At 39.6% G+C, this 13,304-nt stretch overlaps 2 protein-coding genes across 2 annotated transcripts in view; both read right to left on the reverse strand.

The window, feature by feature from the left end:
• The window catches only part of MYO3B (myosin IIIB), a 442,582-nt gene that overhangs the window by 132,129 nt on the left and 297,149 nt on the right, over positions 1-13,304 (reverse strand). The window lies entirely within an intron of this gene.
• Positions 1,385-12,956, reverse strand: DPPA3 (developmental pluripotency associated 3). Its single transcript, XM_082395443.1, is given in 3 exon segments — positions 1,385-3,371; positions 3,375-3,701; positions 3,705-12,956. Coding segments are annotated over 3 exon segments (465 nt in total). The 5' UTR covers positions 3,732-12,956; the 3' UTR covers positions 1,385-3,260.

Below are 13,304 nucleotides of genomic sequence, written 5' to 3' on the forward strand. Positions count from 1 at the left end.
CCTCCTCATGTTTTCACAAACAGATCTTCCCTGTCCTGTGTCAAAACTCTCTGTGCCTGGGCATTGTTGCAGGGCCATCTGTGCAGGGGATTAGCTGGCTCATCTAATAAACATTTGGATCCTGAAGGGAATTTAGAGTCATCAATAAAAATTCTTACTTCGTTTAGAGGAGAAAGCCTGAGAGAAAGCCAGAAAGCCAGAGCAACTGGCTCAAGGTCACAAACTTAGTAAGAAGAGCTGAGACTTCCCCAGGTCTTCTAATACCAAATTCAGGCCTCTTTACACTCATCAAACCTACGTCTACTCTTAGCTCTTAGTGTATACACCTGATGTATTGTATATACTGGGTAGTATCTTTGACTCTCGAACAGGTACCTTTGATCCTCCAGCAATTTCCAGCTAACTGGAGTGTCTACAGTGATCTGGAATATTGGGCTTTTGACTTAGGAGAAGTGTTGATTTTCTACATCTGAACGTCAGCTGTCAGGCCCTCCTTGACACATGTGTGAGAGATCCAAACAATACTCTACTTGCACTAGTGTATCAGTAAGGTGTTGGTGTTTCAATGGAAAACAACAGACATTGTCTTTAGCGTACCCTCCAGGTTATCAGATTCTAGCCCCATTCATCTTCTTTGAGCTATTTTGCAACTCTTTCTAAATTGCAGGTAACTGATAGATACATAAATTCTGTCCATTCTGGTGATGATTTTAATTGACTTCCTCTCCACTGTGGAAAAATCAGTTTTGTCTCTATTCACAATTCATCTCAACATTCCTTTACTTCATATAAGCCTCTGCTAGTTTGACTTTTCCTTTGAACCAATTATTACATCTGCTTGGTTCCCTCATATCATGTGAATAAAATAAATTCTTTAAACACATGCATCTTTACATCTGTATGTAAGTCATGATTTTACCTTCTTCTGAAAATTATCTTTAAACAAGAGAAAGAAAGAAATTGAAAAATTCAGGCTATGGAGGTTTGACCCAAAGGAGCACAAACACATGGGCAGGTGGAAGCAGGAAGTCCTCACACTTAGGTAGACCCGGTGCTACCAAGCAGTCTAAAAGTCTAGTGTGCTCAGAAATACTGCCACTCTTCTACTTATAACCTTTGAAGTGGAAATATTGGTTAGTGTAATATGTTCATGTCAGAGTTTACCAAAAAAGTCAAGCTGTTTTCCAAAGTGATCACACCAATTTATAGCCTCACCAGTGGAGTATGAGAGTCCTGCTGCCCTCTATCCATGGCAACCCTAGGAATTGTCAGACACACCGATTACTGCCAAAATCGGTGTAAAATGGTATTTAATTGTGGTTTTAATTTGCATTTCCTTAATTAGATATGGCTGAACTTCCCTTTTGTTTTCAGCAAAGTCCTCCGACAATGGACACTATACAGTACAATGAAATTAATTCCTCTATTTTTTCCTAATGATTACCCATACTCCTGGAAGGGGAAAGGAAAAGAAGAGAGAGAGAACTAAGAGGTATCTATTTTAGGTAAAAATTGCATTAGCATTGGAGATTGCTTACATTTTTGTAATGCCTGACATTTTAAATTTGTGCCTCTTATCTTAGTTATTCTCCTCCTGCATTTTTATGTTGTTTGGGAAGGATCTGCCTCCTTTAAAGATGTTTTTGAAATCCCAACCTATAATGAATGAGCTCTGCTTTGATTCATCCCTCCAGTTTGAATTTTGCACTCAAACACATGCAAAACATCCATAACCTCTAAATGGAGATGTGCACAGACCTAAGTCAATAGTGAGACTTTTTAAAAAGGTTAATTATACATTTTTATTTTCCTTTTTTTTTTTTTTTAATAAAAAACAACCTTAAGCAAATAACTTCCTTTAGGATGGATCATTCCTTCTGTACAGTTTTAGGACTCTGATATAACCATGCTGTTCCCATTCATCACTTTCTAAATTAAATTGACTTTTCATCCCCACTCTACTCATTTGTTTATTAAATAAAACTTCATTTAGGACCTATTAATGTGCCAGATACTGATGGAAGTGCTGGAATGACATGAGTGAGCAAGGCAGACAATTTCCCCACCCTCATAAAGCTTACATTCTAGTGGGGGAGACAAACGTTAAACAAGTACATAAAGGACATCACGTTGAGTAGGGACAAGTGCTATGAAGAATAACAAATCAGGGTAGAGGGGGTTAATGAGTATATTTGGGGGTGTATTTTGGCAGGCAGCCTTTAGCAGCTGGGATGGTGAGGGAACTCAAGCCACATTATCTGAGAACTGGTGAAGACATTGGGGGCATTGAACTTAAGAGACAAAAATACTTAACAGGGTCTTGTACGGGACGGGAAAGTTTTCTTTGACTCTCTTAGGGTCCTTCCCTGTCTGGGTCTGAGAATTAGACTTTCACAGACAGATTTACAGAAGAAAAGCACATAAATTTATTCAATATAAGTTTTATGTGACACAGGAGCCTTCATAAGGAAATGAAGACCCAAAGAAATGATTAAACTTGAGTGTTTTTGTACTAGCTGTGATGAAGGGTAGAGAGCTGTGGAAATGTGTGATAAACAAGGAGTTTGAGCTAAGTATAGTAAACTGGGGGAAACTGAACAAGGCCTGTTTGTCCTCTCTGTGTCCCTTTGTCTTCAGAGATAAGGATGCTCCTTTCCTCTAGGTGTACGGAGGGCACCATTCACAAGACAGTTTTTTTTTTTTTACAGGTACTCAAATATGTCTCAAATTTTAATAAGATCCTCCATACATACATTTATTTACTACTGAAAATTGAAATAGCACATCAAAAATTTTTATTACAATTCAAATTTTTGAAAACCAGAGAATTTAGTTAATACACCTTGCTCTAATTATGCTCTAGCCAAACTACCCAATGTTTTCTTTACATTCCTTCCACACAAGTTAATTTGTTTCAAATTCTTGATATTGGGTTTCATCTTACTGACTTCAGGCTGCTAAAACAGGCAATACTTGAGACCTATTAGTGCCTCTTTGTGTCAAATTAAGAAGTGGAACTCAAGTATATTCAAATTATTCCAGGAACTCAAGTTATTCAAATGCAAACTATCAATACATAGATTCCTTATAAGTTACCTGTATCAAGATAGAAAAGAGATGCAAGAAAAAAACACATCACAGAACTTACAGGTCATCAAAATATTGGTACACAGTCTCTCCTAGAGTAGAGTAGCTTTCCCAAGCTGCTTCATAATGATCCTAAAATTATTAGCAAGAAAAAAACAGTACAAGAATAAAGTTTATGGCTTAATCGACTCTGTGTCATAATTATTCTCCGTGATAGTATCCTCAGAAGGAGCTCTATGATACAGGCAATAATGACAGCTACATCTAAATCTTTCCATGTTTGACTAAGTCTCAACTTCCTTCTGCCAAGGTTCTCTTTGAGTCAGAGGAAATTGGTTGCCGCAGTGGTATTTAATAACTTGAATCATCCTTTCTATCCTTTCTTCCCAAGCAGTTAACAATGTCCTCACTCCTCTCCTCCTATAGGGTATGCCTTCACCAAGTCTCTGGCCACCCTGTTGAGGTGGATATTCTGGTAGAAGGGAAGGGGATTTGGTACTAGGGTTGAGAGTCAAGTTACGAAGGTTCTTTATTAACACTTCAGAGACAGGTTGAGAGGCAGCTGGAACTTCCTGGGAATTTTCTTCGATGGACATCTGAGGAGACTCCAGGGTTCAGGTTGGGTTAAACTCTGATGAGTCCATTGGAAGTCTAGTCACAGCTTGAAGTTCCTTTGGGTTCCAGGGGAAGGTGATGCTTAAGACTCTCAAACTGCTACAAAGTAACAAGGAAGAACTATAGATCCGGGAAAGAGTGAGAAAAATCCAAACTCTGACTAACTGTGGTGAGAGAAAAATCTCACACAGGACAGTTTTATGGCCTGCTTCATGGAAGGTCAGCAAGTCCTTCCTACACACGTCATTTCTCAAATTCCTTCAGTCTGAAATACTCAATATGCCAAGGTGTCATACTTTGGGGTAGTGTGTCCTGAACATAGTTAGTCTCTTAAACTGTCATGTGCAGACCACCTGCATCAGATCCACCTGGAGATTTCATAAAAGATGTGGATTCCTGGGTCACACTCCAGATACAGAATCAGAATCTCTGTGGTCAGGGCTCAAGAATCTATATTTTAACAAGCTCCTACGGTGATTTTGATGCACTGTAGAGTCTGAGAACCACTGACTGAGGGGAACATAATAGCTGACTGCCATCAAGTGGAGAAGGGAGCTGATTTGTTGTCTGAAGCCCAGAGGGTAGAACTGGGATGAATGTATAGGAGTTTCTGAAGGTTGGTTTTGGTCAAGGTTAGTAAGGACTTGGCTGTGATCAAACATCTGAAACATGGAATGAGCTGCCTCAGGAGCCAGAGAGTAAATTCTTAGACTAAGAGCTATTCAGTAGGAATCAGACTGACAAGGTCAAGCATGTTGCCAAAGAAATTCTAGTTTTAGCTAGGTAGTTGAATTGGATGACACTTTAAGATTCCTTCCAACAAAGATGCCATGTTGACATGTCCCTTGGCCTAAATAATTACTTCTGTGATTTTAAAACTGATGTTTATCATTAACCCAGTACTGTTACTATCACAAATCTTGGGTGATTATTATTACATTTGGGTAAGTTGGAAGTCTCCTACAGCAGCATCACCTGGAAACTTGCACAGATACCTCCCTACTGAATCAGAGACTCTGAGGGTAGGGCTCAGCAATCTGTGTTTGAACAGATTAGCCCTCCAGGATAGTCTCATGTGTGAGATAGTTGAAAAACCACTGTCTCAGACAAACAGAATCCCACAGAAGTGAAGTGACTTGTCTACAGTGATCCAGTCTATCTCAGGAAAGAAACTGGCTCCCATGTCTCTCTGTCATCCTTTTTCTTTGTTAGGTCCCAATGACTTTCTGGAGCACATCACTTTCCCTTGGAAAGGGCAACTGTTCAAAATCTACCCTCAAGAAATTCTCACACATGTTTAATATTTAGGATTGTTTATTGAGCCTTGCTGGCAAACAATTGGACACAATGTAAATATCCACCAGGAGAGGGATGGCTAAATAAATATCACAGGTTTCAATGAGGGAGTTAAAAGGAATCTGTTACAGCTATGGAACAACATGGATTTATCTCTAATACATATTGTTAAATAGGAAAGCAGGTTGCCAAACGGTATAAAATGTGTGATTCAAGCTGAAAATTTAGGGGTTTTTCCCTTTCTCAATCTCTCTCTCTCTCTCTCTCCCTGTGTGTGTGTGTCTGTATTCTGAAAGGATAAAACTACCCAAAAAATAATAGTGGATACTCTAGAGAGGGGCCATGATGGGGATGCTGGGAAATGGAATTAGGGAAGCAGAAAGAAAGACTTTAGCCTAACATATAATATTTTAAAATTTTAGAGGAAATGGTATTCATACATTATTTTTGCAATTTGAAAATTAATTTCAAACATTAAGTAAAAATTGTTATGGTTAAATTACGATGGGCCCAAATCCTGTATACTAGTTTGATTAATATCTCCTGCACCGAAGTAGAAATATCCCCAATCATATGGTGAAGAGTAGCAATCCTTTCCCTATTTTAAAATATCCCTTGAGGGACCCTATATCTGTATCAGTGACCACCCAGATTGTCTCCTCAGACACCCGAAATACAGGACAATTACCTGAACAATTAACTCCATGTAAATAATTTTCTCTTACGTAGATAATGGAGGGAACTGAGCTATTTTGGCTTGGATAATTTGATAATTACCACCAATTGCCCATTTCCCTTCAGTGTGTATAAAAATCCAGATTTAGTTTACTAAGTTCTTTCTCATATTTACCATAGGGCCTTTTATTTTAATTTTTTTTTCCCTTCATGTTTGGCCTTTAAAAAAGACAGAACAGCTGGCCACCATCTGCTACCAAAAAAAAAAAAAAAAGTCATTATATCCGTTATATCCTTAAGAAGACTCTTCAAATTTGGACCTTGGGATAAAAAGTCACGTTGATCTATGCTATTAGATTGTGGAAGTCCTGAGACTGTAAATTCTAATTCCGTAGTGCTCACTACAGCACTTGGCGCACACAATAGGCGCTTAATAAATGTTTCTGATGCTGTTGCTGCCTCCTCATATGCTCTAAATGGGAGACTTTCTAAAGAAGAAAAACAGAATTAGAGATTGAGGCTGAGTTTATTCACAAATTAATTTGTAAGAGAAAGTTAAGCTTTAAACTGATCATTCTATTTCACAACTAGTAAAATTATGAATGTATTTTTTTCTGCCTGAATTCTACAGATTGATTTTGCAATGAATATTTGGATGTGTTCAACTGTGTCATTTATGTATTTTGAGGATGGGCTATGAAATCAGATTGACTCTCATTTCATATCCTGACTCTACCACAGACTACCTGTGTGACTTTAACCAGTTTCCTCATTTGCAAAAGTGGAATAATTTTATCTATTTGGGGGGCTAGTACCAGTAGTAAGTGAGATGTATATGTAAAGCACTAACAAGAAGCCTGCCTTAAGCAGATGGTCAATAAATGCTCCTCTCTCCTTTCTTCTCTTCCTTTCTTTGACAAAAATTTATTTTTCTCTTCCCCAACCCAAACGTCTATGAAAAAGCAGCTAGCGATTTTTCCTCTGAGTCATCCCTAAACCATGGTTTTCAGGGTTGGGCAGATATGTACTGTAAAGTGAATAGAACATGCTAGAACAGGAATGACTAAGAGGTCAACTGTGGGTCAGCTGATGGACTGGGCAGTGGTTTCTTAGAGCACCATATTGGAGGGAATTCCAAAGCCCCATCTGGGCTCTGGAGGAAATGTGCCTTGACTGAGGAGCAGGGTCTGCAGCTGGGGCTGGAGAGCAAAGTGGCGCCCATTTGCCGACTCTGTGCCAGGAGGTTTCCTCGCATTCTCCTCCTCTTCCACCTTTTCTCTTTTTTGTCCATTATTTTCTTCATTCTGTCTTCTTTCTGTTGTTTCATTGTTATTATCCAACATAAGCTAGTCCCACTGAAATTTGTTTAAGGAATCTCCAAGCAGGGATATAGAGTTTTAATTCATCTATTGATTTTCATAGAATAAGCCGGGCAGCCAATTCAAAAGTCCAGGGTGGCAGTCTTCTCAACTGCACTGATACTGTCTAACATCTTCATAGCATCTTTCTTCGTGTTTTCCTTTATTATTTCTTCACATACTGTTTCCATAGCATGGCCACTGTTCCCTGTGTTTCTTTACTACATGGATTCCTCCCTATAGCTGAATTAGCTCATGAGGCTGCCCACAGAGCAGACATTAAGGAAATTGGGAAAGACAGTCTGGGCTTATTACTGCTGCTACTCAGTATCTTTGGAGAGTAGTGTGATTGATATTACCTCTTGTATCCACTTTTCAAATCACCACTATAGATTTCAGTCTCAATCTGCAGAGCTATCAGCTACAAAAATGATTTTTCTGATACTTGAATAGATAAGAAACAGCTGTCAGCAGTGTGGGCTCTGTGAGAAAGGGAGGGTCTTAAAAGAATAAGTTTTGGGATTGTGAATCATCTATAGGCAAGTTGGGAGGGATCTTCAGGTCAGGCCAGGCCAAGTTGAATCCATACTGCACCCTAAGAATGGAGAGAGGTGGTCACAGAAATTCTCTTCAGTCCATAGTAACCTGGAGAGTTACTGATACTGTCACCTCCTTAGAGATGGGACCTTGGCAAAGCTACATCATCCCTCTGGCCTCAGTCTTCTCATCTGTGAAATGGGAAAGTTGGACCAGGCCATCTCTTAGAGTTTTTCAATGATATCTTAAAAGGTAGTTTTAGAATGCTTTTTGTTTATTGCACTAACCAAAGTTATAACAATGGTAATATAAGAGTTAAGGGAGAAAAGAAGTCATCCAAGGTCTCACCTACACAAAAGGCATCAACGCACACACAGTTGGGGAGCGGTGAGCAGCTCACTCTCTCAAAACAACAACAACAAAAGGGTAGGAATGACAGTATACAAGAACAGCAGTTGTTAGAGATTCCTCCCAGAGAATGCCACCACTCAATTGCTGCCCCTAGAAGCTAAATGCAGAGACTGTTCACATAAGCATGCAATATATTTTACTCACAATGCTGAAGCTGTCCATTATCCTCCCTAAGTATTATCTCTTACATGTCTCTCGCAACCACGTAAATCAATTTGCAGGGAACTGAGGACTCTGTTCACTTAGCTGCAGATATAGTAACTTATCTAAATAGCACATTAAGATCTATTTTATGTCAGGCTCTCACCTGTGTGGTTATAGGTGAAAAGAAAAAAAACCCAGGGATGTCCTGGGAGAGATAAGGCATGGCATCACCATCCTAGCTGCTGGAGGATTTGTGTTTCCTTACTCACTGCTCACTACCCAGAGAAGAAAGTAGCAGCTTTATTTTTTGAAAATTGAAATTTGGATTTCAGTCTTTCTTGAGATGTCTGGATTCTTCTGTGATGCTGATTTTTCTCTCACCTCCTGTTCTGTGAGCCAGTAGTAACCCTGGGGCTCTGTAAGAGAATATCAGGGACCCCGTCCTTATAGATAAAGTTTTCCCAGTGATAACTGATGACATTCAGTTCACTTTGCAAGAGCTAAAAGAATTTGTTCCATGCTTAAAACTGCAAACACATCTTTCCATGGCAATGGGATTAAAGGGTCCTCAACACCTTGCCTGCTTCCACTCAGGCACTTCTGCACTTTTTAATTCTTAAACCATAATCCTGAGGAAGAAGCTGTTGGCAAGGAGTAAGAAGTGAGTGGGTTGTGAGGAACTGAAAGTATTTATTCAAGTTCATTCAGCCCCTTAGTCGTTCAGTCACTCCTTCATTCAATTAATAAACATTAGATTTCTTTTCTGTGACAAGCATAATTAGTGCCTCTCCCATTACCATTCCCACTTCTTCCTAGCTAACTGAACACCAGTTTTTCTTTGGGTCACAATGCACCCAGCCCCAGACCTGTTCCCCACTTTCTAAGCCCCTCTTTGTAGCTAGGAATGGTCATGTGACTCAGTCCAGGCCAGTGAGAGGTTATGTGAAATGGTTTCTGGGAAAATCTTTTCTTTCCTAATAAAAGCTGGGCAAATGTGGCTGACTTAGCTATTCATCCTGCCCCTTCCCTTTCTTCCTGCCTTGAATGCAGACATAATGCCTGGAGAGGTAGCAGCGACCTTGTAACCATGAGACTATAAGCTAACCCATACACACTAAAGATGGTAAAAAGAAATGAAAGGAGGTCAGAAGATACGCAGGCCCCTGATAACATCATTGAACAGCTAATATAACATTAAAAATAGCTTACCTCTCAATTTCTTTTTGTGAGAAACAAACAAACCAACAAATCTATTTGGCAATGGTTCTCAGTTTGGGCAATTTTGCTCCCCAGGGGACATTTGCCAATATCTGGAGACAATATTTATTGTCACAATTTCGGGTGGGGGGGGTGTTGCTATTCGCATCTTAAAAGGTAGAAGCCAGGGATGCTGCTGTACGTCCTACAAGGCACAGGGATAGCTTTCCACAAGAAAGAAGTACCTGGTCCAAAATGTCAGCAGTGCTGAGACTGAGAAACTCTGGGTTAAGCCACTAAAAATATTTATTGTTTGTTATTCACAGTCAAATGCATTCCTAATTGATAGATTCCCTCATTTGAGAAATACTAAACATACACCATGGGCCAGACACCATACCGTACAAGATGCCAGAGATACAAAAATAAGTAAGAAGTCAACGGTCAAAGTCCAAATATGAAAGACTTGAAAACAAAGGTCGACTCCAAAAATGTCTGGATGTCTAGAGTTGCTCCAGACAATCCGCTGGCAAAAGTATGTGGATCTCAAAGGATTGCTCTAGAATCCAAGAAAGTCAGTTGGTCAACTCTGGAGATGTCCTCAGTGAGGAGTTTTATGGGTCTTCTCTCTTAGAGTATAAATTGAAATAGAAAGAAGGCTTTGCTAAGGGAGTATTAAATCATGGCAAGAATTCTGCAGTATAAAAGGGAAGAAGCATCCTTCTTGAGCAAAGTAATTACTGAAGACTATTCTTAGAGTACAAATAGAGGCCAAATAGAGGCCTGACAAAGAAAAGTGACATCCAACACAGTCCTAGATAGGACAAGGCTATCATGACCCATACTGATAAAGAGAAAAGTGTCAAAAATGCAAGAAGATGAATTCAAATTGGGCCAGAATAGATTATAAGTTTTTTCTAATCCCTTGGTGAAGTAGAGCTGGAAACTGTTTTCAGAAACCTGCTGTATAGTAGAGCGGTGGTTCAAAAGACAAAGATCCCAAAAAACAAAAAGCCAACTACACTTAGGTTAACTTAGTAAACTGTATATAGTTCTCATTCCAGAGTTAACATTGTTATTGTCAACAGAACTTTTATTCTTCTTAGAAAATTCTAAATTAAAGATCTCCTCTAGCTACCTGGGTTGGGGTAGACCTTTTGGCACTGTTACAGTTGATTCCAGGGTATGTATTCGTCAGATAAGGGGTAATGAATGCCTATGGTCTTAGCCTATCCACTCTCTTCCTCTCCTTCCTTTAACAGAGCCCCTCAGACCATGGTTCACATGGGGCTGACTCCATGCCCTGGCACTTGACCAAAGACCCTGCCAATCATCCCCCTGGGCACAGTTACTGGTATAAGCACCGGCACATGACCCAAGCTGGGACAACCAGAGAGTTCCTTGTATAGGAACTCTCAGGAACTTGCTTGTTGCTGATGTTGCTAAGCCTTTAGGATGCTTCCTACAGGAGCTTCCAGGGACCATCTTTGCCAACATGTGAGGAAGAACTGCCTAGCTGACAAGAAACTCAAAACAGGGAAAGCAAAGCTGCTGAAAAGAAGACAGTGGCTTGGTAAAATTGCTTGATGTCCTGTATCCAGACATATCTTTGAACTTCCTAGTTATGTAAGCCAATATATCATCCCCTTTTAAATTTTGCTTCAATTCACTTCAGTTTCAGTCACTTGTTATTAAAAGATTCCTGACTAATACACCAAGTAAGCAGCCTGCTTTTAGAGGCTCTTGCCTTAATAGGGCATATGTTGTGCTATGTTAGGGAGCTCTAATCTAAAAGATTCCTTCTTTTCTGGAATGTGAGCTAAGAGGTGGGAAGATGAGAAAGAAGAGACTGGAAAGGTGGGCAGGATCCAGACAGGGAGACTCCCCATATCAGGCAGAGGGGTTGACGCTCACCCAGTGAGGTCTGGATGGTCATTTCAATTAAGGATTTTAATCAAGGAAGCAACATGATTAGATGGGAATTTTAGGTAAACTGTACTCTGTGGCTCTTTGGAGAACAGAACAGGCATGAAGCCCATTTAGGAAGTTAAGTCAAGAGGGTGGACAAAAGAGCCTCAAAAGGTTTGGAATAGGTATTGATCAATGGGATAGAATTGAGAAGTCAGAAATAACTTATGACCAATTTATGGTCAATTGATTATTAACAAGGATGCCAAGACAATTCAACAGGGGAAAGAATAGTCTTTTCAACAAATAGTGCTAGGAAAAGCTCGATATCTATGAACAAATGAATTAAGTTGGACCTGTACTTCACACCATACATAAGATAATTCAAAACGGACCGCTGATCTAAATATAAGACCTAAAACTATAAAAGTCTTAGAAGAAAACATAGGAATAAAGCTTCATGACCTTGGATTAAGCATGGTTTCTTAGATATGACACCCAAAGCATTACTAACAAAAGAAAACACAGAAAAATTTGGCTTCATCAAAATTTTAAACTTTCATTCATGAAAAGATACCATCATGAAATTGAAAAGACAACCCACAGAATAAGAGAGAACATTTGCAAATCATATATCTGATAATGGGCTAGTATCCAGAATATATAAAAATCAATAATTAAATGGGTAAAGGATTTGAATAAACCTTTCTTCAAAGGAAATAATACAAATGACCAATAAGCACATGAAAAGCTGTTCAGATTAGATAGTGGTTATTGTTGCACAACTTGTGAATATACTAAAACCTTAGAACTGTGTACTTTAAAAGGGTGATTTTTATCATATATGAATTATATCTCAAGCTGTTGCTATTATTATTATTGTTATTATTATTAAAAGGCCTTGGGAGAAGGGATGGGGGATTAATAAAGCCTTGGGAGAAGGGATCGGGAAATTCCCAAGGGAAACTTTTTGAGAAACTTTAGCAGGTAAAGTTGGCAGGACTTTTGATGAATTGTTTGAAGAAAGTGAGAAGACAGAGGTGACCCTAGATTTCTGGAGGAGAGGAAGTAGAGAAATAGAAGGGAGAAGAAGATGAAGGCGATACCAGGGCACATAGCTCTCATGCCATCATAAGAAGAAATGGAAGTTGCTGATGAAGGAGAAGAGGTAAGAGTTTCACTTTGTTCAACAGACACTGATTTAACAACTGTTATGAATTGGGTCCTGGGAGATGCAGTTCTCCCTCCTGTGAGCTCAACTGGGAGAGGTGGGCCTTTCTGGAAGACTCAGAGGCTAAGGCCCCGGAATCTGCATGCAATCTCTGAAAATCTTTAGGATGTGGGCTCTGTGTATTCCCGACTTCTTATCATGCAGATGATGAAACACCTTTTACAGAAATATTAGGTTACTTGCCAAATACTACATCCAAGAGGAGACGAGAACTCCGATCTCCTCACTAAATTATATTATTTACTACAAGAGTTTAATAAACAAACCATAAGACTTTGAACTGAATGTGCTGTGCTACCCTTTAGACATTGGCCAGAACACATCCCAATATGTGCAGTCATATGTGTGTATGCCAGTATAGACCTTCTGCCGGACCATACTTCAGAGTCCATTGACCACAAAGTCAATGAGTGTTCATAGTCATTTTCTGTGATGTCTCAACAGCATGAATTCCAGGAGGTTTCAGCCAGCTGCCCAGCACTGTCAGGTGGCCCTTCTCATGCCTACCTGAGACTAGATAGATGAATGCTTCCAATCCACTTGGCCCCATTGATGAGAGGGTGTTGGAAGTAACCCTTTCTCTGAAGGCTCCATGAATGGAAAATAGGAAGGGCACTTCTAAGTCATTTTGCCAGAAAATTCAAGGATGATGGGGCAAAGAAATGTTTTAGGTTTGGCCATGTCTGCAGACTTGGGTGACTTGGGGAAGTCCTTCTGCATTTGGGAACCCGACAACATAATCCTCAAAACACTGCCTTTCAGGTGTGCACATCAGGCTTCAGTCCTGAGTGCCAGAAAATACAAAAAGGTAAAGAGTAACATTAAACAAGTCTTTATCTTTTATT

The sequence above is a fragment of the Balaenoptera borealis genome (genome assembly GCF_965194805.1).
Source record: "Balaenoptera borealis genome assembly, chromosome: 6".
In the NCBI taxonomy this organism is placed as follows: domain Eukaryota; kingdom Metazoa; phylum Chordata; class Mammalia; order Artiodactyla; family Balaenopteridae; genus Balaenoptera; species Balaenoptera borealis.